This window comes from Lytechinus pictus, chromosome 5 (genome assembly GCF_037042905.1).
Source record: "Lytechinus pictus isolate F3 Inbred chromosome 5, Lp3.0, whole genome shotgun sequence".
Lineage (NCBI taxonomy): Eukaryota > Metazoa > Echinodermata > Echinoidea > Temnopleuroida > Toxopneustidae > Lytechinus > Lytechinus pictus.
The window spans coordinates 7,155,055-7,180,253 of record NC_087249.1 but is presented as its reverse complement, the minus strand read 5'-3'; the positions used below and the strand labels follow the sequence as shown (position 1 = coordinate 7,180,253).

The 25,199-nt window shown below is 37.1% G+C and overlaps 1 protein-coding gene across 1 annotated transcript in view; it reads left to right on the top strand.

The window, feature by feature from the left end:
- LOC129261871 (adhesion G-protein coupled receptor V1-like) overlaps nucleotides 1–25,199 on the top strand; it is a 114,024-nt gene that overhangs the window by 22,802 nt on the left and 66,023 nt on the right. Inside the window, exons 18-37 of the mRNA XM_064099714.1 lie at nucleotides 424–549; nucleotides 1,776–1,990; nucleotides 2,788–3,029; nucleotides 3,748–4,149; nucleotides 5,005–5,134; nucleotides 8,778–8,920; nucleotides 9,435–9,608; nucleotides 10,138–10,320; nucleotides 12,034–12,128; nucleotides 16,026–16,204; nucleotides 16,531–16,697; nucleotides 18,010–18,268; nucleotides 18,842–18,970; nucleotides 20,002–20,120; nucleotides 20,418–20,599; nucleotides 21,378–21,708; nucleotides 22,009–22,161; nucleotides 22,488–22,716; nucleotides 23,218–23,337; nucleotides 24,360–24,545. Coding sequence (XP_063955784.1) covers nucleotides 424–549; nucleotides 1,776–1,990; nucleotides 2,788–3,029; nucleotides 3,748–4,149; nucleotides 5,005–5,134; nucleotides 8,778–8,920; nucleotides 9,435–9,608; nucleotides 10,138–10,320; nucleotides 12,034–12,128; nucleotides 16,026–16,204; nucleotides 16,531–16,697; nucleotides 18,010–18,268; nucleotides 18,842–18,970; nucleotides 20,002–20,120; nucleotides 20,418–20,599; nucleotides 21,378–21,708; nucleotides 22,009–22,161; nucleotides 22,488–22,716; nucleotides 23,218–23,337; nucleotides 24,360–24,545 — 3,764 coding nt within the window. The remainder of the gene's footprint in view (nucleotides 1–423; nucleotides 550–1,775; nucleotides 1,991–2,787; nucleotides 3,030–3,747; nucleotides 4,150–5,004; nucleotides 5,135–8,777; nucleotides 8,921–9,434; nucleotides 9,609–10,137; nucleotides 10,321–12,033; nucleotides 12,129–16,025; nucleotides 16,205–16,530; nucleotides 16,698–18,009; nucleotides 18,269–18,841; nucleotides 18,971–20,001; nucleotides 20,121–20,417; nucleotides 20,600–21,377; nucleotides 21,709–22,008; nucleotides 22,162–22,487; nucleotides 22,717–23,217; nucleotides 23,338–24,359; nucleotides 24,546–25,199) is intronic.

Sequence of the window (25,199 nt, the reverse complement as noted above, 5' to 3'; positions counted from 1 at the left end):
CAAATTTGGTCAAAGTTAATCCAGGTTCAACTAGACCAGGGGCCCGTCTTACAAAAAGACTGATGGGATCAATCGCAACTCTCACAACTATGGAAAGCCAGCAAAGTCAACATATTCAATGCATGTTTGCTCAATTTTTTTTCTAGATATGAATGTATATCCATAATTTAATTAATTTCTTGACAGTTCGGTGTGTTCTCCTTTGTTTATGAAGGACATTTTGCAGCTTCCCTGTAGAAAAAATTATGATACTGATGGATTTTCATAGAGTTACGATTGATTGGATCAATCATAACTCTTTGTAAGATGGGGCCCTTGGCTATCAGAATACCACCAAAGGGGTTAACATTATCCTACAAAGGATCAAGCTCACGTCAGAATTCTATTGATAAAATTCTTTCTTGCTGTTGCTATTCTGTACAGTGTCCTTGATGATGTTGTTCTGGATGGTGATGGTCAGATGTACGTTGGAGCTTCTCGACCCGGGAGTGAGCTGTACACCGGGATGCTACAGGATGTCAGGATATACAACAGTGTTCTTCAAGAGAGGTGAGAAGTCACCCGTCATACCAAAATGGAATGATACTATCAGTCATGCAGGGTAGCGTTTCATAAAAGGACTTGTCAGATGTTTTATCCAACAAGTCTCATTTTATCCAACAGTTACCATAGTAAAAGTGCTTAGTCAATCAAAATCAAGAAAACTTGTTGGACAAAAATGTTGATGAAATGATCCCCAGGTTTTAAATCAGGTTAAGTCCCTGACTACCGGGGTGGGCAAGTTCACCACGCACTGACAGAGCATACCAAATAATAAGATTCAATGGCAAAACCTTGGCAGGGTTATATGCATTGTGCATGCTGCTTGTGCGCTCATATGCTGGACACTGTAGTAAATGCATTGGCCAGATGATCTCTGAACTCACTGGAGTCACTGGTCATCGTCTTTTTGAGTATTTGATGTTAGCTACATGTATAACCCATGAGGCACACTGATGTTCATTTATAAGTCCTATTTTCTTGACGCCAATAAGGTGTGTTAATTGCGATGTAAAGTGTGACATTTAGTTTGAAATAGTTGCAGAGACATGTACATGTAGCTTTGCAATACTAAATTGCTTTTGCTAATGTAGTAAGCTCTTAAGATCACAATTCAGCATTACGTCAAACCCTCGTTGGGGAGATGACCGCTGCTCAGACCCTAAACTGCGTTTCATACCCAAACTACAAATACCTCGTTAGAGGATCCATGTTATTTCATTTCGAAGCATTTTCAACCCTGCATGACCAATTTAATCCCTCTTATCTAACTTTTCACCTCTGCAGGCAAGTGATACTGTGATATTACGTAATAGCAGCTCTGCCTGCAGTAGGTCCTTCGGAATGAAAATGCTGTATTTGATATTTAATCAAGTTTTCAAAGGCATATTGTATTTAGATATCCAATGTTAAGTTTCAATTTCAAACGAAGAAAATTGACCCAGAAATAAGGAAACTATTAAAGAGAATAAAAATGATGGCAAGAAGAGTTTGCTGGGATCGTCATTCTGCGGTTAACCCCTCTTATGTAACCTTTCACCTCCGCAGGCAAGCCTGAGCGCTGAACCAGGGTTAAACGATAAACGGCAGCTTCAAAACTGGGGTATATCTCGTCTAACAATGATTTTTCCTCATGAGTATTTTACTTTCCAGTCATTTGTAAAATTGTTTATAACTTTAAGAATAGCTTCGTGAAACGACCCCTGAAATAATCTCTTCCATGTTCTGTTTTCCAGAGAGATGATGGAACTCCGAAACAACCCTGTTGCCCAGGATGTCACTCCCATCTCAGGAACTGTGACCTTTGCCCCCGGTTTGACCTCTGCTGACCTGGAAGTGAACTCGGTACAGGATGTGGAGGACGAAGGGAACGAGGTGTTCACCCTGTCTCTCATGTCTGCCAGAGGGGGCGCTGCACTCAGCGACGGTGGAGATGTGGCTTTACTCTCAGGTAATCGATTGATTCAAGTGAATATTAAGGAGATTTTGAGTTTGTTTTGGTTCAGTTGTTTTTTTAGGGACTCAGTAATTATTTTTTTTCAAGGAAAGTCTTTATTCAATATTTCTCCACAAATCATATAATCAAATGCAAAATGCATGTACTGCATTATGCACAATATTATGCATGATTAGGAAACAACATTTAAATAGGCTTGATGTGCCTTGATCCATCAACATTTTTAGTATCTGAAGATAGTTCTTGGGTTGTTTATGATAGCTTTGCCTTGTAACATGAAAGATGATATTAATTTCATTACAAATATCAAATGTATTCAATTCAATTCAATTTACTTTTCTCAGCATAAAAAAAATTTAAATAGTACAAACATGAAATAAATCAGACATCGACATAAATAAAGTATTATACTGAAAGGGTAGCAGCCAAAAAGAAGTTAACCTTATGTACGGCCGACCCAAATAAAAAAATACATTATTTGAACAATTAAAGTAGAAAAGGGGAAAGAATTACCTAACTAACCCAAACAAACAATCAGAATAATAATTACATAAAAAATGAATAAGTAGTGATGATTTGGTATTTACAATTTCTCCTAAAAACATTAAGAGAGCAACTATCCTTAAGTTCCTTTGATAAAGTATTCCAAATTAATGGTCTATGGAAAACCATATATGAAAGAGTTGCAATTGATGATAAGATCAATTGTACCTGTTCATGTTTAAGGAGCCATCCATATTTGATATATGTATGTTTCATGAAATTCAATGTGTTTTGCTTTACCTCACTAGTCTTGAAAAGTGATAATGCCAATGGACTTTTCGGTTTCTCTGGGCCATGCATGTCCACAAATGCTTCAACTTCCTCCTCGGAGGCTCTTCGTTTCACCTGTGGGGTCCTCCGCTCCCGTGGCGACCAGGGCATTGTCACCATTCCTTGGGAAATACGTCTCCAGCCCACAGATACGATCGCAGAGGATGACTTCGTTAATGCCTCGGGCACTGTCGTATTTGAGAATGGTGTCAGGGAACAGGTATTATTTTGCACATCACTAAATGATGCATTTTATGGAGTTCAATTTTTAGAAAAGAGCTTACTCTTTATCAAAGATGAAGGGTTTGAATCCTACACTAGAGTGTTCATTTTCTTACTCAAAATATACATTCATTATGTGCTGTAGTCAACCCAGAGGAGGTAAATACGGACCTGGCAGGATTTGTTCCATGAAATGCAGAGAGCTTAGTAGCTACTCGGCTGCTTAATTGTACTTCAATTCTGACGCCTCTGATTAGCTAGTGTTAGGTGCTGTATGTAGGCAAGTACACTTATTATGATAAGTGAGAAGAAGCAAGCTTTGTGACTGATGAACTATTGGCATTAGTTTATTTTGATCATATCTGAGCAATCTTTAGTTATACATGTAGATCTGGGGGGTGTTTCACAAAGATTTAGGTAGGACTTAGAGTCGCACTTAAATGCTGACGCATACATGATATGCAACACACAATCTTATCGATCAATAGTGCGCGTCCTCTTGGCACGATCTGACCACTGGGGTCATGCCTTTTATACCTCACGCAACTTGGTATTTAAGTGCGACTCTAAGTTATACTTACATCTGTATGTTATCAGTGCAATTCAATTTCCTTAATCTTTGAGCTATGACTGAATTATATATTTAAAATTTTGCTCATGGTTCGATGGAAGTCTGATATAGATGTTCATCACCTTTCAACTTCCTTTTTCTCTAGACTTTCACATTTACTACTGTGGATGACCTGGCTCCAGAAGTGCTGGAGGAGTTCATAGTCTACCTGCTACCCGAACTTCCGCTCTCCGATGACGGCCTCATCGGATCGACCAACACCAGTGGGGCCAGCATCGATCCCACCGCTGCCACCAACATAGTGGCCATCCCGTCCAGCGACAACCCACACGGTCTCCTGCAATTTTCCGTCGGTCAGCCACCGAACCAGACCGATCCTCTCCTGTCTCCCGACCTAGGGCTGGTGGAGACCACGGTGAGGGAGGAGGAGGGTGTGGCTAGGCTCCTTGTAGTCAGAGCCCAAGGGTTGCTGGGGGACATCACGGTGGAGTGGCGGACTGTGGACGGCTCTGCTGTGTCTGCCGGAAAGAATCCAATAGACTTTGTGGTAAGCTAGCAGCTTTCGTAAGGTTCTTTGAATGTAGCGTGTTTCAGTTGTGTCTGATAATCACCATTTTATTATTTTTTTTTTTTTCAAATTGGCAATCAAAAAACTTCTCGTTTGTCATGATTTAAATGTACTTCATTTGAAATACATTTGGAGTTTTAACCCAGTTTAATTTCCATCCTGGTTTTCCTGCCGACTAGCCCTTTGTGCCCGTTATGTCTATTGATATTCTCTACAAAGGATAAAAAACAGGAATGAGATTTTTTTAAACCAATATTAGAACAAATTTTGGCAAGGTGAATTATCGATCAGAATGTAGGATTAATATGAGACTTTTTACATCTTTATTTTCCATATTGCTTACAATGATGATTTGTTGTTGTTGTTGATATCTCTCTTTGCTCAGTAAAGCAACTTATTTTTGTGTGTGTAAAACTCTATGGCCCATATTCTGAAGTCAGGTGTAACTAAAACCACAGTCTAGCTCTGTGCTATAATTATGGGGAGCCAAAAATTCAAAAATTATGTTTATATTGTATATTTCTTAGGTTTACTATTTTGTTTTCTTTTGCTTTCATAATGAAGAAAAATACTTCAGTTATCATTCCACGACAATTATTAACAATTCGGGTGTCATTTGAGTTAATAAATTGAATGTGCACTGTAAGGGATTTGTGCTCCAATTGGCTCTCCATAGTTAAACCTCAACTTTAAACTAGGGTTTAAATTAAAACCCGAGTTCAGGATATGGGCCTATGAACATATACATATTCACTAACTTTCTGTGACATATTAAAAAAAAAATACTTCATTGTTTTTTTTGTCATGCTTTTCATGTTTTTTTATCATCAAAAGAGTGCAGGAGGCATCCTTCAGTTCTCCGACCAGCAGCGCTATACCTTCATCTCTATCAGCATTGTAGATAATGATATCGCAGAACTTGAGAAGTCTTTCCAAGTTCAACTTTCAAGTCCTACAGAAGGAGGTAAGCATTCTTTAATCTATATTTTACAAGCCTTAGGTGCCAAATACTGGCCAAAATGTTTGAATGGACATTTATTTTTTCTAGGCTCACAATGAATTTAAAATAATGTTAAATCATCAGCTATTTATCTGTTCCCATTTTTATCCAAGAAATAAACATTCTTAATCACTCCCCTGCCGTGGTGATATTTTGTTTTGGCTGGTAGTTTTTAGAAATCTGTTCACTTGATGTAATGTACATGTATTTTTTAGAAATTAAATGTATCTGAACATTTTTTTGTGTACTCAAGTGTTGAAAGTTCATTTTCATTTGTTAAAGTATGTTTAAGTTGTTCAGATGAGGGTGTTCACTTTATTTTTACTTTTTATCTCATTTCAACTTCACCCTGTCTCATTTACAACCAGTCAGGACCCAGGGGCCGTTTCATAAAGCTGTTCGTAAGTTAAGAGCGACTTTAAGAACGAATGGTGATCCTTTATTACGCGCTACACCATCGGTAATGAATATACCACTTACCATAAGAAAGGATCACCAGTCGTTCTTAAAGTCGCTCATAACTTACGAACAGCTTTATGAAACACTCACCTGTAGACCACTAAGCATCTGCATTTTTATTTTAGAATTTGAGTCAGGCATGCTTTAGGTAACATGGTGCATGAATATTTAACACAATACACATGTATTCTGACCAGATTTTAATGATCTGGGCCCTGTCTTACAAAGAGTTGTGATTGATCCGATCATTGCAACTATGGACGGCCAGCAACGTCAACATATACAATGCTTGTTTGTTCAAAAATTTTCTAGATATGAATGTATATCCATAAATTCATTGATTTCTTGACAAATTGGTGTGTTCTCTTTTGTTTACAAAGGACATTTTACAAATTTCCTGTAGAAGAAATTATGACACTGATGGATTTCCATAGAGATACGATTGATTGGATCGATCATAACTCTTTGTAAGACGGGGCCCTGGTGTGATCTTAATGTAGAGGAATTATTATCATTTGGTTATAACCATACTAACAGTGATTGTCCGGCCCTGCCACCGACCCTCCCATTCCTGCAATACTAAATAATATTTAATATGCCTTGTATCCCATACATTACATGAACATCACCCTGCTTTGATTAGGCACAGGTAAGCATTTTGATGCAAAAAAAGTTACAAAAGGATTTGTCGGAAGCTTTTGCATTGTTGCCGGTTATAACTTCATAATCATTATCATAAAAAGGAGTCTGTTAATGCTGCTTTGTATTAATAAATGACATTCTTTATTGATTGCATTTTACCATTTTGCCATAACATTTTGCTCTCATTGATATTTTCATCCTTGTATCAACTTTCTACTTTTATCCTATGTAGTCCCGCATATTCTTTTCTTAGATGTATTTTTTCACATTGAAGTGCATTCAATTAACATTTGTGCACATGCATATTCAAAGAAATAGTGAAGAAAAACAATAATTGATTACATGTAGTATTGATATGATTCATGCTTTTCTAATTTATTTGCTTGATTTGATGTGTAGTACATGCTCATAAATTCATAATACAATATACATGTAGTCATTATATATTTGATATCAAAAGTTGCATGGGTTTGTCATGCAACAAGCATATGTCTACACAATATAGCTGTGTGTCTGTTATTTATTCAATGCTAGAAATTTATTTCAAAACATGGGGAGGTTCTATAATATACTTTTTTTGCATTTTGATGTCTGTATTTTAGTGATGTTCAAGGCGCCGGTGCATTTAAGCTTTCATATTTACAGTGATTTAATATTATTCTTGGTGTTAATGGTAAAACCTGAGTAAAAAGGGCTCAGCATCAAATTATATTCAAGAATTCCATGGTAGTTACCGAAAAGTATGGCAAGTCACAATCTCATTTCAGTCTTCTTTCTTTACACAAACAAAATTATTTGTTATACTTGTAATCAATTTGTTTAATAATTGCTTTACACTTGGAAGAGTGCGGTCAACGACACCTCAACAACAACAAATCAATCTAAAAATAATGACACCTCGAAAACATATTATTCAACGACTGGCATCTAACACAGCTTGCATGCTGATATGAAATACTAAGTCTATACTAGTAATTGTCAAATTACACATTCTGAAGAATATTGCTCTCATGTATAACATGTATCATTCTTGCATGTTCATGAAACATCAATATTTGAGATCTTGGTCGTATGTCAATTACAGTGACCTATCACGTGTGAATTTCCTTTATAATGAGAATTATGAAACTATAATCAGAATAATATTGAATTATCGAATCTTAGCTATTGAGTTATCATTCAACTTGATAGCTAAGATTTTGCTTGCATAAACAAAATCATGGACCTTGAGATAGGCGAAAACAGAGCTAAACCTAATAAGAAAATTCTCTGAAATTCCTATCCGACCTCATTAACGCGATCGAGCAGACAAAGAAATTAGCTCCAAGGTCAACCTATATTTTTACTACTTTCTGTCATTTGTACAGAAATGAATTATTTGACCCCCTAAAAATATGGTTTATAAATCTCCGTAATTAAAGAAGGCTTGGGGAAAGAAGAAAATATGTTACTGGCCTGTATGGTATGATGACCGCGACTGAAGGCTAACCCCCAAGCTCCCTTTCACCTAACATAGCAACAATAACATGTTGCATAATCCCATGCAAATCAACATTCCCCCTCTAATGAAATAACAATTCTCTTTCTATACAATGCTAAGAGAATTTCACAATAATATATTAACTTTTTATGCAAAAAGACCCACAAGGTAAATAAAAAGCTTGGAGTAGGATGGGTTGGAAAAGTCATCATGAAACATCTGCATGCTTCCACTTCATTTGTAACGAGGTAGTTTTGTAATATCTTTCATTTCATATTTTTGAGTAACATTGTTTGCAAATGTACATATTCATAATTGTAAACACCCAATGGGTGCATGAGAAAGGGTGCATGATAATGTTATCTGTTATTTTCGACCTCGTCAGCATACTGTATTCATCAAATCATGTACATACAGTTGTGCTCAAAAGTTAGTGAACTCTACCACAAAAGGCATTCCTCCATGCTGAGTGCTGAATATAGATAACACTGCAATGTTCAGCGAGCCCAGAGAAACAAACTTAATTGAATGTAATATTTTATCACCTGACTTCACAATTAAATATCTGAACCATTGCAGAACTTGAACACTTTAATAAATGTTAATTTTCTGGTGGGGTTCACTTACTTATTAGCACCACTGTACATGTCTTTTTTTGTGTTATGCCGGTCCACAAGAAGAAAAATTCATTAAACATATTTGTGCATTTTTTCCCCTTCATTCGCTTTCTATGTTCGGTAGTAGGAAGTGAAAAATCTTTGAATTTGTTTGATTGCAGCATGCACAAAAATAAAAGCACTGCAAAATGATACTCAGCATATTACCTTACTCAAACCCTGATTTTTGCTTTCATGTAGCCAATTTCCAAATACTTACACATCACCTTTATACACTGTCCATCCTTATCATTTTGGGAAAGAGAAATGAAGTTATTCATATTTTCTACATAGTAAAAAGCCCTCAATCATATTGCGCAATCATTGTTTACGTGTTCTTTAATTCCGAGTTTGTTTCATTATATCTCAGCCCAAATAGGACCAGCCTCCACAATAGAAGTAGTCATCCTCCCGTCAGATAATGCGTATGGAACTTTTGAGTTTGATTCACAATCTCTGTTTGTGACGGTTGAAGAGCCTGAACCTCTCCAAACTGATGATGTCACCTTACAGGTTAGTTCATTGTTTAATCACTTTATTGAAAATAATATGACTCTGCAGGGGATCCAGAATCGCCATCATCATCATCTTTAGCTTCTTCATCATCATCATCATCATCATCATCATCATCATCACTGTCTTCATCTTCATCATCATCATCATCATCATCGTCATCATCATCATCACCATAATCATCATCATTGGCTTCATCATCATCCTGTGTAGAAGAGGGTTACCATCTTTTCACATGAAATACTATTGCAATATTCTCATGCGACAAGAGGTAAACCCTGGTGTAGTCGGCCACCAACCAGAAATAATACTTCTCGTACCATCTTAAGAGTGATCTTAGCTCCTACAAGTTTAATATAGCTTTGGATGCTATTCTGTCATTCATTTGCCAAATCTGTTATCAGGTAACCAAGTTCAAAGTATGGTAAAAATACTTACTACATCACCTGCAATACATGTTTATGTAGTTCTTGACGATTTGTTAAGAGACCTATCTTCATCTTCATTTTCCCAGGTGATACGTCTCGGTGGAGCACTTGGTGAGGTCATGGTCTTCTGGTCGGTGACCTCTGACCCCATGAACCCTAATGCACTCATCAGCAGCGACCTGGTGACCTCTTCTGGCAACGTGACATTTGATGTGAATCAGATGACAGCTGAAATTGTGATAAATGTTCAACCTGATAGTGTAAGAATCAATCTTAAATGTTGCGCTGTTTTGTATTTGAATAAAAGGAGTTTCCATTTGACATTTTTTTAATGGTTTTGTCATTGATATGTTAAAGTGTAATTTTTCTCTTAATGTAATACCCTGATACAATCAAGCTATTAAACTTTAATCTGAATCTCTTGCTGACTAGAATCTGTTGGGACTGTACAAAATCTGACTTGTGATTGATCTGATCAACCACAACAATGGACAGCCAGCAACGCCAACATCTAGAATGCATGCTTGATCGATATGTTTTCAAATTAGGATGTATATTCATACATTCATTGTTTTCTTGACAATTCAGTATGCTTTTTCCTGTTTAAAATAAGGGCATGAGCCAATTTCATGTAGAAAGAATTATGATATTGATGGATTTCCATATACATGTAGTTGAGGTTAATTGGATCAATCGTTCCTCTTTGTGAGACGGGACCCAGAATTCAGTAATCAATTGATAAATGACGCGACTCTTAACTGCTTGGTTATTTTCTTGACATACATGTAGGTTCCGGAGTTGGATGAATTATTCAATGTAAACCTAATCATGGTCACCGACGGTCAAATTGGCAATGCTTCGCAAGCAGTGCTGTCGGTCATGGCCAATGACGATCCCTATGGAGTGTTTGTTATCAGCCCGCAGTCCCGAGTTGTCATGGCAACAGAAGAAAGCACTGAAGTGACTTTACAGGTAGGTAACCTTTGACATTTAGTTATGAGATTATCTTTTAAGCACAGAGATATGTAATGAAGATTAAATAAGCTTGTTATTCCTAATACCTCGGTCACATTTGCTCTATGGCGAGTCGAAAACAGCCGTTTTATTCAAACAAACTATGTATAGCTGGTACTAAAGATGTTAAAACGGCTGTTTTCGACTCGCCGTACGGCCGCCATGGAGCAGACAGTCAGACTGCAGGTCCCAAGAAAGTGGCTTCTTTCATCCAAGTGATATTCATGACTTGAGATGTTTTGCATATTTAATGAGCTTGATACGGACCAAAACACCTCTTTTCATTCGGTCATTGCTGCTCTAATTGTGCATCGAATTTCATGAATTTGGTACCATTGTAAAGAAGAAGAATCATTCTTTCAGGTCATGTGTTTGGATTTATTCAAAGATTTTGTAATATAGGTTAAAATTTTGATCTAAAATATGCTACAAAATAAATATTTTCACCTGACAAAAGCTGCTATTTTCAAACTTTATTTTTGTTTGAGCCCAAATGATTTTTATATCATGATAAAGCTGAATATGTATGCTTTGAAATGATATAGGTTTCAAAATAAGAATTGGTTTAATCGGGTCAAGATCACACTTTTCATTTGCCAAGTACATAAAGCAGCTTGAAAACAAGAATACTGCACTCTGATTGGTCAAAGAGACCACACAATGGCAAATTCCAACGGTTCCAGTGCATGGGTTCGTGGGAAGGTCACACTTCCCACGTGGTAATCTCCTCAAATACCCCGCGCCTGTTGTTCTGTGAACCTTATCCAGCCAATCAGAACTCTGGATTTCATGCAAGTACAAAATTTCAGAAATCTCGTCTTGTACCTTGGTGGGAAAATTGTGATCTTGACCCGATTAAAAGGTGCCGCATATCAAGAGTGACTTTGTGAGAAAGTACAGATGTTCAGCTTTATGGTGATATAAATATCATTGAGGCTTAAAATAAAAAGTTTTGCACAATTTGCAAAAGAAAACAGAGGAAGAAGATTCAGTTTTTAGGCACATTTTCAGGCCAGAAATTTACTTATTTAACAAAATATTGTATACAAAGTAAATGACCAATATGAAAGAGTAATTTTTACTCTATCTGATCGTGTAATAATATTTCATTTAACTTGATGTTAAAACAGGTAAATTCTTAGAGAAAGAAAATCTCATGAATCACAAGATTTTGCAAGGAGGAGGATTCAGCCACGAGATGATTTGGATGAATCTGGCCTTTTTGCTCATTAGCATAGGGACCTGCGGTCTGACTGCAGATGTGACTGACGTATTAATTATGTGATTCCCTATCAACATTGTAAAACATATACACCCTCGTATTCCACACAAAGATATTTCATAGTCTTTCAAAAGCATGTTTGAGCTCAGTATTTCATAAAAACAAGTTACAGTGTACATATGACATGATTTTCTTGAATGTGGAGTGTCAAAATGAGTCTGGGAAACAATCATGAAAGATAATGGCTTGCAAAACAGCAATTCCCCTTGACAAGACAACTTAAAATCTTATTTTGGTAAATTTTCTTCAGCAAATTATGATCTGTTACATATATATATATATGTATGATTTAGTCATATATTATTTAATTGGAGAATGGACATTTGTTTATATTCTGCCTCCTAAAACATTAATTATTGATTTTTGACATTTTTGCATATTTTCTTCAGATTTTGCGAGACAGAGGCCAAGATGGAGATGTTAGAGTGATGTATGCCACTCTGAATTTCAATGAAGAGCTTACCAACCTTCCAGCACATGTTAGGTAAGAACCCCATGGGAAACGGGGGTGCTGAAACATTCCTTAAACATTTTCAGTTGGTGTGCGGCACTCTCTAGAGTTGTTATTTCTTTGTTATAATAGACGGGTCAATATACGACCAAAAATAGCCTTACCCGGAACAAATTGCAACAAATGATTTTTCAACGGTATTTTGTACTATTTGACCTCAGGAATAACATACTAAAAATCTACCAAAATCCGCATCCGGGAAAGTGGTTATTTTCAAGATGGCGTCCAAGATAGCCGCCATTCACTGAAAATTGATACAACTGACACATTATCCACCCTAGAATCCTATTTCGTTCTATATTCCATGGTCTGGGGTACAAAAGTTGATTTAGGCTAGAAAGAATTATAAGCCCTCCAGTGTACCAGGCAAATCCAAGATGGCGCCCAAAATGGCTGCCGTAGGCTGAAAATCCACAATTCATCTAAATTTGTTTTTCATTCAATGGTTTTAAGAGTGAAATAATACATTGAAACAAGTTACAAGGACAGCCAGTGGTCTGGTGTGTCCAAAAATCCAAGATTGCTTCCAAAAACGGAGTTTAAAATGGCTGTTGATAATTAAAATGGACATAGTTCATTTCATATCCGCCTGGGACATAATGATTTTGGTGTCTAGACCACGATTTCAATGGTCAAATAAGACATTGGGACAAGTTACAAGGACAGTCAGTGGTCCAGTATGTTCAAAAATCCAAGATGGCTTCCAAAAAATGGAGTCGAAAACTGCTGTTGCTACTTAAAAAACCCGACATAGTTTGCTTTATATCCAGAAATATGATTTTTTTTTTCTATACCATGGTTCAATGGGTCAAATAATACATTGGGACAAGTTACAAGGAAAGTCAGTGGGCTGGTATGTGCAAAAATCCTCGATGGATTCTAAAAATTGATTCTGAAATGGCTGCTTATACTTAAAGCGGACATAGCTCATTTCATTTTGGACTGGGATATGTGATTTTGATGTCTAAACCACTGGTTTCAAGGGTCAAAAAATATATTAGGATAAGTTACAAGGACAGTCAATGGTCTGGTATGTCCAAAAATCGAAGATGGTGTCCAAAAATTGGTCTTAAAAATATGCTGCTGATACTTAAAACGGACAAAGCTCATTTCATATCGGCCTGGAAAGGTGATTTTGGTGTCTAAACCACTAAGGATCAATTAATACATTAGGGCAAGTTACAAGGACAGTCAGTGGCCTGGTCGGTCAAAAAACCTAAGTTGGCTTCCAAAACTTGATTCTAAAATGGCGGTTGATACTTAAAAGTGGCATAGCTCGTTTTAAATCAGCCTGTGAGATATGATTTCGGTGTCTAAACTATGGTTTCAAGGGTCAAATAATAAATTAGGACAAGACAATGGCAGTCAGTGGCTTAGTATGTCCAAAATTACAAGATGGCTTCCAAAAATGGAGTAAGAAAATGTCTGATGTTACTTACATAAGGACATAGTTTGTTTAACATCTGTCTGGGGAATATGAGTTTGGTGTTAAAAGCATGGTTTAAAAGGGTCAAGTAATACACTAGGGTAAGTTACAAGACCAGTCAGTTGTCTGTATGTTAACAAATCCAAGATTACTTCAAAAAATGGGGTGTAAATTGACTGTTGCTGTTTAAAAGTATGCATAGTTTATTATAAATACACCTTGGAGGTATGATTTTGCTGTCTATACTAGAGTTTACAGGGTCAAGCAATACATTGGGATAAGTTCAAAGGACAGTCAGGTGTCAGGTATGTCTAAAAATCAAAGATGGCTTTAAAAAGGGGGGTCTTAAAGACTGCTGTTACTTAAAAGTGGATGTAGAACATTATCAATACACCTTGGGGATATTATTTTGGTGTCTACACTAGGGTTTCAAGGGCCAAACAATACTTTGGGACTGGTTACCATGATATGCAGCAATCCATTTTGCCTTGAAATCCAAGTTGGCTTAAGAATGGGTTCTAAAGTGACTACCGTTACATAAGAATAATATCTACCTGTTAGAAATAATCTTGGTGCCTACACTTAAATGCATGGGGACAAGTTATCATATTGTTTCATGAGTTGGTAACAGCACCCATTTTGATGAAATTTTAGAATCCATCATGGATTCTTTGACAAAATGGGGTACTAACCATCCTTGTTACTTTTCCGAATGTATTATTTGACCTTCATACCACAATTTGGACACCAACATTATTTCTTGCAGATGAATATTGTAGAACTCTGACCACTATTGAATGATATGAGTCGTTTTAGATTCCTTTTTTAAAAACCCTCTTGTGTTTTAGGCAAACTGGACAACTGCATATCAATGTAACCAGTCCAAACGTATTATTTTAATCATGAAACCATAGTGTGGACACCGAAATCATATCTCCTAGGTTGATTTTAAAGGACCTATGTCCATTTTTAAAGTAACAGCAGTCATTTTAGACTCCGATTTTTGGAAGCTTTCTTAGATTTTCGACATACTGGACCACTGACTGTCCTTGTAACTAATTTTCTGCCTTTTGAAACCATGATATAGGCAACAAAATCATATGCCCTTGACGAATAAAACATAACTATGTCCATTTTTAAATACCATCGCGGCTAATTGATACTATTTTTTAAGCCACCGTGGACTTTTGGACATACTTGACCACCAAACGTCCTTGTAACCTATCCCAATTTATTATTTGACCCATTTAACCATGGTATAGGCACAAAAAATCATATTCCCGGATATTTAACAAACTATGTTGGGTTTTTTTTAAGTAGCAACAGCCCTTTTTACTCCATTTTTGGAAGCCATCTTGGATTTTTTAACATACCGGACCACTGACTGTCCTTGTAACTTGTCACAATGTATTATTTGACCATTGGAACCATGGTCTAGACATCAAAATCTTATCTCTCAGGTGGATGTGATATGAGCTATGTCCATTTTAAGGATTAACAGCCATTTTAAACTCAATTTTTGGAAGCCATCTTGTATTTTCCGGCACACCAGACCACTGGCTGCCCTTGTAACTTGTCCCGACGTACTACTTCATCATTAAAACAATCGAATGGAAACCAAATTAAAGACACTTAAGTAAGTAATAGATGAATTGTGGATTTTTTTAGACTACGGCAACCATTTTGGGCGCCATCTTGGATTTTCCTGGTACCCTGGAGTGCTAATATTCACTCTAACTTGTATAAATAAATTATTTTACCCATTGGATCATGGAATATGAATCCAAATAGGATTCTAGGGTGGATAATGAGTGAGTTATATCCATTTTTAGTGAATGACGGCCATCTTGGACGCCATCTTGAAAATAACCACTTTCCCGGATGCGGATTTTGGTAGATTTTTAGTATGTTATTCCTGAGGTCAAATAGTACAAAATACCGTTGAAAAATCATTTGTTGCAATTTGTTCCGGGTCAAACCATATATTGACCCGTCTATAATACATATCATTAGACTGTGTTTACAAAATTACCACACCATGGACAGTTATACATGTAAGTATTTGTATGTACTGTATGTGTTGAACGAGTGTTAATTTTAGGATATAAAATACATCGATAATAAGAATAATAGCATTAGGACTTGTATAGTGCTTTTTGGATACAAAGTACAGCTACTAATATTACCCCCAACTGCTTTAGCTCGAGCTAACGCTTTATCAACATCGCACAGTGCATTCAAGGAATCAATCCTACCGGTACCCATTTACATTACCTCACCTGGGTTGAGTGAAGCACAATGTGGATGAATTTCTTGCTGAGGGAAAGCAGCCATGGCTAGGATTTGAACCCACGACCCTCTGTTTGAAAAGACAAGAATCAGAACCACTAGACCATGACGCGCCCACATTAGGCTATCTTTCTAAAATTATGCTCTTGTTTCAGGAGAGCCGAGGAGGGAGTGGACTTTGTAGCGACGCAAGGTATGGTGTTGTTCTTGGCCGGTCAAGAGACGGCCAATATCACCATCCAGCTACTCGACGATGCCATTCCCGAGACGGAGGAGAGTATCTTTGTCTATATCATCAGTGCCTTGATTGTCAATCCTGCTCAGAACAACCCAGGTAATAGTTCGAACTCATTTGAAAGAGATGTAACCATTTTTCTGGGTCATTCTATTGGAATGAATTAATGCATGAATAAATGAATGAATGAATGAATAATGATGGGATGGATAGACAGAGAGAGATGAGTGATTGAATGAATAAATTAAAAATAAGAAAGATACATGTAAATGATTGGAGAATGAATGAGTAAATTTCTGATAAGTGGCTGAATTAATAAAATCTGAGAAATTGAATGAAAATGAATGAATTAATATATGAATAAATACCGAATAAATATATTATATAAATGAATTATTTGAAAATCATATATCTTCTATTTGTAGTGGCGAATTCTCCCAGAGTTGGAACTGAGAACATCGGTGAGGTGAAGATCATTGCCAATGACAATGCAAATGGCGTTCTACAGCTGTCGTCAGACCAAGTGTATGTGACAGAGGGACAGACCCAATCCGTTATCAATGTCACAAGATCAGCCGGGACATTTGGCACTGTAAGTCTATACACCATAGATGTCACTCTTTGTGTGTTTCGTTGGCATCAATACAGTGTGTTTCATTTGCATTGTTTGCACAACCACATACTTCTCTATAGGTGCCTCTTTGTCTTGTAGTTTTGTAGTTTTGTCTTGGATACATTCATAGTTTTGTCTGGGATACATTCACTTTCAAAACCACTAAGTTGGGGGAGTTATTGTACCTGTTTTACAATTTGAAAATAAAAATCAATACATTCTGACTACATTCGCTTTCAAAACCACTAAGTTGGGGGAGTTATTGTACCTTTTTTACAATTTGAAAATAAAAATCAATGCATTCTGACACAGACCCAGGAAGTTCATTGAAAATAAAATCAATAAAACCCTCCTCACAAACAATACAATGGATGGGTTCATTGTTAGAAGTTGTGATGCATGGTACTTATTTGAAAGAGGTGCTTTTGTCAGAGATTCTCTGACCAGGTGGAGATTTACTCCCTTTTCCTTTTCACTATGGTATGGGCAATTTATGTCAGATTATCATGATTTAGGTATGAATACAAACAAATCATGCCAGTTATACAAGAACCAATATAAAAAGGGCCAAAGTTTTGAAATTAGTAATCCAATAAATTTGCACATGGCAAGAAAGCCCATTTTTAAAGCACTTTGCAAGTTTACTACGCAACATGTCCTTTCAAAACGCTTAAATAAAAGTTATAGCCCTCTAAAGAACAGAGAGTATTACACTACGTAGACGGGTTCACTGCAAGCTGCTACAATAATGCAACACACGGGTTACGGGTCAATGTACAAAGAGTTGAATGTGGATATAGTCTTGGTGCTTACGTCTTTATAATGTAATAACGTACCTCCCACAATAAATAGAGACTTGTAGGCACACGTAGGTCTACAGAATGTAATAGTGCACCTCCCATTTTTAATAAGAGACTTGGCAATGTACAGTACGTCTACATAACTATCTCAATATTTAGGTAAAGTTATGCACTGTTTAATAGTCTACATGACATACATTAATTGAGATATAATCTTAATTTATTTCATTTTCAGTCACCGACATGGCTAATTCATGCTACAGAAGCATGAATGCTTGTAAGCAAGTAACCAGAGGACAAGGGATATGGTAATGAGAATGCCTCATTAAAGGGCGCTAGCACAACAAGTTTGAATCAATCCAAGGTCACTGGTTTCTGACACCAACGCTCTACTGACTAAGCTAACACACCTCAATATCGTCACTTTTTTCTATGATGATATCCTTAATCTCGATTGTTAGAACCATTTCTTTAATGCCTAACCATTCCAGGTGACTGTCAAGTTCCAAACCATCCCTGGAACCGCAGAGGTAGGAGTTGATTACTCGGTGACCTCAACCGACGTCATCCTGTATGACGGCGAGACGACCAAGCCCCTCCCACTAGAGGTCATCAACGACCAGACTCCGGAGGTCGCAGAGACATTCAGGGTCGTCTTGTTGGAGCAGATTACAGGGGGCGCTGTTCTGGGGTCACCCGATGAGGCAGAGGTGATCATTAAGCAGTCCGATGACCCATATGGGAACTTTGGTGAGCTGAATTACTAAGAAAAATAATTGCATAGAAAAATGAAAAAAAAAATTGTCATTGGTTTCAGTAAAGCAATCTGCCTTGCATGTTTTAGTCTTTTGAGACAATGTTTGAAGCCTTCACTGATATGACACTAAATGAAATGAATTGATCAGTCATGAGTTTCCAATTGTTAATCAGAATCATCAGTTTTACCATTATCAAAGTAGGTAAAGGCAGTAAAATTAGTGAAATAAAATACATCTAAACATACTGGATATAAATAATTTCTTGGTGTCGTGATATGTTTAAAGTTCTTCTAATACCTGTACCTACACATGGAAATATTATTGAATCAACCAGGATGAAGTAGCGTACAACCGTCCCAAATATTTATATGATTAGTTTTCCCACACATAATACGGTAGTTTAATTGAAAAATAGAGTTGATTTCAGTTCCATCAGATGTTCAGTTCATATGTGTATAATCTGAATATTCTTTTATGAATTCCATGTAGTAAGTTTATTGATAGTTGGCAGTGATTTTACAAAGAACTTGAAATAATTGGCCCCTTTGCTTGTTTTTTTCTTCAGGATTTGGATTTTCTAGTCAGATTGTGACTGAACCAGAAGAAGGAGAGACAAGACAGTTGACGCTCAGCGTCATCAGGAGTGGGGGTACCATCGGTGTTGTGGCTGTCGAGTGGCAAGCAACAATCAATGGTAACAACATGTTATTTTCAAGTTGTAACACCAATCACGTGAGGCCCTCACCGAAAACTGATCCTCATCCATTCAATCAATATCATGTGTACATGTTATACCACAGTATCAATTGCAACAAACTTATAAAAAAAAGAAATTTCTCAAAGTGTCGATTCTAGAAATAAAATCCAGTATGATTTCTATTTGAAATTTAAAACAAGTGTAGGATTGAAAATTATAAGTTCATTTAAGGGTAGAAAATAAATGAAGTTCTAAATCAGCAAACTCAATCAGCCAAAGGGGAATGAGGTGAAACTAGGAGACGCATAGAAACTGAAGTCGAAGAAATCTGGTGTCATTTCTGTGTGTGTTTATTGAAATCACTTCTCTTCTTATACCATAGGCCATTATGGCCCACATCAAATTTGTAGCTATAGAAACATAACACTATTTAAACTGACTTAAATCTAACCAATGAAATTAAAAAAAATAGGAGAGCCCAACTAAAATGAAGTAATCCAATTCATAATATAAATTATAAACCGATGAGGAATAAGATGAAGGTGATAAAAGATGTCTGGGTGATTATGTAATAATGGCATTAGAAGCTAAGGAGTCAGGTGAGGGATGGAATGAGTTATCTTTTAATGATTTTGTATTTGGCATACCAGGTGGAAATTCTTCTACTTTTAATAATGATATTTTATATGCTAGATATATGTTTTCAACTAGACGTGTAAATGTTTATTTATCATTTTCCATATTTTAAAAGAAATTAAAATATCAGCATGAGATGGAACTCACCATGGATATGAAACAAATTCACTCTATTGTAGATGTAGATCTTGATGGATCAAAGCACATCAAGCTTATTCAAATTTTGTTTTCTATACATGTGTTTTATTGTTTGTAATGTATTTGATTCTATGATTTGTGGAGAAATATTGATTAAAGTCTTTTCCTGGAAAAGAACAATTTGTAAAATGTAAAAATTTCTTTGTGAAATTCTTGACATCTTTAATTGATGGGGATGTTGATGTTCTTTGCAGGTGAGCTAGCCGTGGATGATGTCTTTCCTACCGGAGGAACCCTTTACTTTGTATCCAACGATGTCACAAGGACTTTCACGCTCAACATCCTGCCCGATGATGTACCGGAAGAAAGAGAGGTACGTTGGGACAGATGTCACATTATTTATATAAACCAATTGACTACCAAACTCGTCGATTTTTGTTCCTTGGTGCTAGTAAAAATCAGGAGATATGAAAGAGAAATACATCTCATGTTCATTTTTAGTTCATTTCAATGGTGATCCTTTCTTTTGAAGAACGTTATGCTGCTCCTGGCGAATGCTACTGGCATAGAAGAGGTTGTAAAAATAAGATACAAAATACATTTCATATTCATTTTTAGTTCATTCCAAGTGAGATTAATCTATAATGTAATGGTGATCCTTTCTTTGCAGAATGTTGTACTGCTCCTGGTGAATGCTACCGGCGGAGGAGTGGTCGGAAACCAGCCTGAAGCCATCATCTCTGTAGAAGCTAATGACAATCCTCATGGCACGGTGGAGTTTGCCTTGGAAGATAACCTCGTCCAGGAGACGGATCAGCAGGATGATATTGCTGCATTGAGGGTCATTAGGAGGTTATTATTGTAAAAGTGTAGTTTATTTATTTTCTTCAGCAAATTGGCAACATGTAACTTCTGAAGGTTACCATGGTGAAAAAGAAGAAGAGTGTAGTGGTTTCATGGGCATATGTTTGAGTTTGGTTGGTCCTTTTCAGGACCAACATATGCATGTATGCCCATGAAAGATTACATGGTGTACCGTGAAACCAGTTCACTCCTCAAATTGGCAACACCTGACAATAGTGTTTTTACTTCATAACATTTGTGACAGAAATATTTGAAATTTGAATTGATTGATTTTTTCCAGTGAATCGGCAACACCAGGTTTTCTATTATTAGAGGTTGGCATTTCATTACATGTGTGACAGAGTTATTTGAAACTAAGTGATTTATTTTCCTTGGGCAAATTGGCAAAACCAGATTGTCAATTTTAATAGAGGTTGGTATTTCATCACATTAGTGACAAAAGTATTGGAAGTTGTAATGTATCAATTTTTTTTTTGCAAATTGGTAACACCAGATTTTGAGATTTTTATATTTCTGTATGTTTGTCATTTTGTTGCCATTTTGTTTTCTTTTTATGTGTTCATCGGTTATGCCCCTGTTTATATTGTATGAAAAATTTGTATTTTTTAGTCTCCACAAATGCAGATAATGCTCCTAAACACAAAGTCAAAGTGTATGTTTCTTGGATAAAAATCTCAAACATTAAAAGCTAAGTAAATAATTAAATCAAGAGTCAGTTGCAACTAAACTTTATATTTTAAATACTTCTTATTTCTCTCCATCATAGTGGTGGAAATTTTGGTGTCCTTGAAGTGACCTACAGCACCATGACCCTTGACATCATCTCAGAAGCTACCCTCGATGGCCAGACTCCGGTCAGTTACTACCAGTCACCAATAGAGGGCAGTCTTCAAGTGGCCAAGACGTCCTTCGATGTCTCCTCCTTCTCCAACACGCTCCAGGGCTGTGCCGAGACCTGTCTCCGCCAGCAGGCCTGCGGTGCCTTTGAGTACCGCGCCATAAATATGACGGTGCTGTGTCTTCTGACCTTTTCTTCGGGCACCGAGAGTGTTGACCTGAATACAGGGTTCATGCTTTACTTGAAGGACAGTGTCAAGGTCAGTTATTCATTTATTCAGTTAGTCATTCCTGCCAAGACATCAATGGAATAAAAGATAGAATGATAATGTATTTTTGGATCACTTCATTTTGCGAAATCATGTTAAATTGCATTTTGGTGGTAAATGGACATAATCAATACTTTGCAAGTTACATGCAGATATTCCCTAAATTATGAATAGATTACAATTATATGTGCCATTTGAAAAAGGACAAGTACAAGAATGATAGCGATAATTGTATGTGTTGGATGTTTGTTGTTGATGCATTGCAATACATTCATTCTCTTTTATGGATAGACTCAAGCCTTGTACGCGAGCCAGGCCATCGCTGGTGTCGACTACGAGCCGGTGACCAGTGGAACGTTCCTGATTGGAGATGGAGAATCGGAAAGCTTTGCTCAAGTTATTATCCTCAACGACACCTTACCGGAACAGGATGAAGCTTTTGGGGTGAGTATTACCCTGAAATAAAAGATTATTTGAGTTGATCTTGACTCGTGAATGATCTAGGCCCATTTCATAAAGACTTTTTATAATAAAAAATGCACAATTTCTGTAATACATTTACTCTCGGCCAATCAGATTGAAGGATTTCAGTAGCTTTTAACTGATATTGTAAATTTGTTATTATAGCTAGTTCTATGAAAGAGGTCCCTGATCATACATAGCTTAGGAGGAGTGACCCATTGTCCCTTATTCTGAACTCGGGTTTAATTTAACTCTGGTCTCTCCAACTCTGTCGGTTAACAAACTTATTTTCTATTCCCCAATTGCAGCTGAGCCTGATGTCTGTTCGTGTACTGAACGACAGCCCCTCCTCTCTGAACCTTCCAACCCTTGGTGATCGCCGGTCCACCCGTGTGACCATAGAGAACAATGACGATGCTAACGGTGTATGGAGGCTGTATAGTAACAGTCCAGATGCTACCGACGGCGGTCAGATGCTGGCCATTGAGGAGCAGCCTGGTCTCAGTGTCAGTGTGGAACTTGTTATCGAAAGAGGGGGTAAGTCACATAATTTTGAATTGTGGTAGCTTTGTCGTTAAGGTTTTCACATAAAGGACTGGGCTGTTTGAGATGTACAGAGGACGGGGGGGGGGGGGGGGGGGTTATGATGGCCCCCTCTTCTGATCTTCGCTGCCATTTGCACGATCAGGCCAAAATTTGGCACGCACATTCTTTACCACAAAAACTAAAAGCTATTATAAAAAACATCCTAAAATTATTCTTTATTTATTATGAATAAAATATGCAAATTTATTCGTACATGAACATGTATGTGTTTATTAAAATTTGGTCTTAACAGTTGCACAAGACTTCAAAAAAAATAATAATAAAAGAGATAACATTCATTCACATTTTCTGGAAATAAGCAATATGCGATTTGTTCTGAAATTGGATTGTGGACCAGTCGGAAGGTACACATGTACATGTACATTATACTCGTTTTTATTCTGAATATCTTCAACTGAATTATTATTTGTCTCTCTTCGTTTGTTTTTGCAGGTGGGAATATTGGTGAAGTGGCTATCTCTTGGATGATATCTGGAGGGACTGCTACTAGCGGGTTGGATTACTCCGCCAGCGGAGGAACCCTGACTTTCACCTCGGGTCAAACCAGACAAGGTAAAGAATGCTGCTTCACGGTCAAACCTGTCAATTAAGGCCATGTGAAACAGAAAAACAGTGGCCACTCTTAGACAGGCTGCCTTAGTAGACAGGCACATTCCTTTCAAATAAGAGACAAATTTGCCGACTACTACAGGCAGGTTTTCACTTTATACAGGTGGCCACTGAGATGTTTTTAACAGAAATATAGTGCAATATAAATGCTGTGGATCATCCTCATCATAATAGGTTTGACTGTATTTTTATAAGTGTTGAAGGCAGGTGTTGGTGATTGAAGGCTGATTTTGGTGTTAAAGGGTAGTGTTGATGTCTCTGTGTGTATTTGAGTTTTGTCAGACGTGTATCAATCATATATGATTATTTACGTCTGGGACCGACCTTTAACGTCACCATCCGAAAGATGTTACCAGGGCTCGAACCTCTGTGTTGATGTCTATGCCACTTGAGAGGCTAGTGTTTGTGTCAAAGGATCGATTTGATGTCAGTGTATAGCAATGATGTCAATGTGTAATGTTGATGTTGTGTGAACATGATCACAATCTGAGGGATTTCAAGTTTGGTGCTGAAGACGGGTGTTGATGTTGAAGTGGAGTGTTGTTATTGTGGGTGTTCCACACTTTTTTAGAATACCAAGTTTGAAAATGAATGCTTGTGTCTGGTGTCTGTGTCAAATGCAGTGTTGGTGTTATGGGAATATCAACACCCTGTTGGTGATATAAAGTTTAGTGTCGAAGGTTAGTGATGAAGTTGGGGTAACACCCAATATGAGCCACAACACCAAACTTAAGACTGGTTTTCAGACTTTTCTTCAATATGTGTTCCAAGCAAAGTTCCCATGCCAATGTCATTGAGTTAAACAAACAGTGTGCTCCTTTTTTGTTAGTGTTGATATTTTTTAGAAGATGAATTGTGGTGTGGACTTATTTGAACTAATTGCAGTTTTTTGTGAGATTGGGCTTCGTTTTTTTTCTTGATCAGATATGTTTAATCGTGTACATTATGTTCCTTTTTCCATGAAGTCATAAACGTTGGTATCCGTGACGATGACATACCTGAGATTGACGAGAGCTTCACGGCTCAGCTATACAACCCCGGAGGGGGCAGTGTTCTTGGACCCGACAGCAATGTCACCATTGTCATCCTCGCTAACGACTTTGTAGCCGGCATCCTTCGCTTCTCAACTCTCTCCTATATCATCTCTGAAGGTTAGTCACATAGTGGGCAGTAAGACTTTGTGCAATGAAGAGATATTCTGGGGAGTGTTTCATCAATATTTTCGTCCGACAAGTTTTCAGATCTGACAACTTTCCTTGATTCTGATTGGCCGAGAAGCACCATTACTGTAGTAACTCTCAGATATAGCAGGACTTGTCGGATAAGATGTCAGACAAAGTCCTTTCATGAAACGCTCGCCAAGTGACTTAACATCTTGAACACTTCGTTAATAAGTGTACCACACATGGTACAATTCTGGTTGTTCAATACGGGGGGGGGGGGGGGGGGGTGTTTCACAAAGATTTAAGTATGACTTAGAGTCGCACTTAAATGCCTTGTTGCGTGCGGTATAAAAGGCATGACCGCATTGTTCAGATCATGCGAGGAGGATGCGCACTACTGCGTATTGATCAATAAGATTGTGCATTTCATATCTTGTACGTGTCGGTATTTAAGTGCGACCTAAGTCATACTTAAATCTTTGTGAAACCCCCCCCCCCTGGTTTACATAGCTATTCAAATTTAGGGATGATTCTTTCCCAGGAAATTGGTATTCTATTGATATGAATTCCAATGAAATTCACGATACTGTTCTGCATACATTAACTGTGTGAAGTGTTAGTATTTCATATTTCTGGGAAATA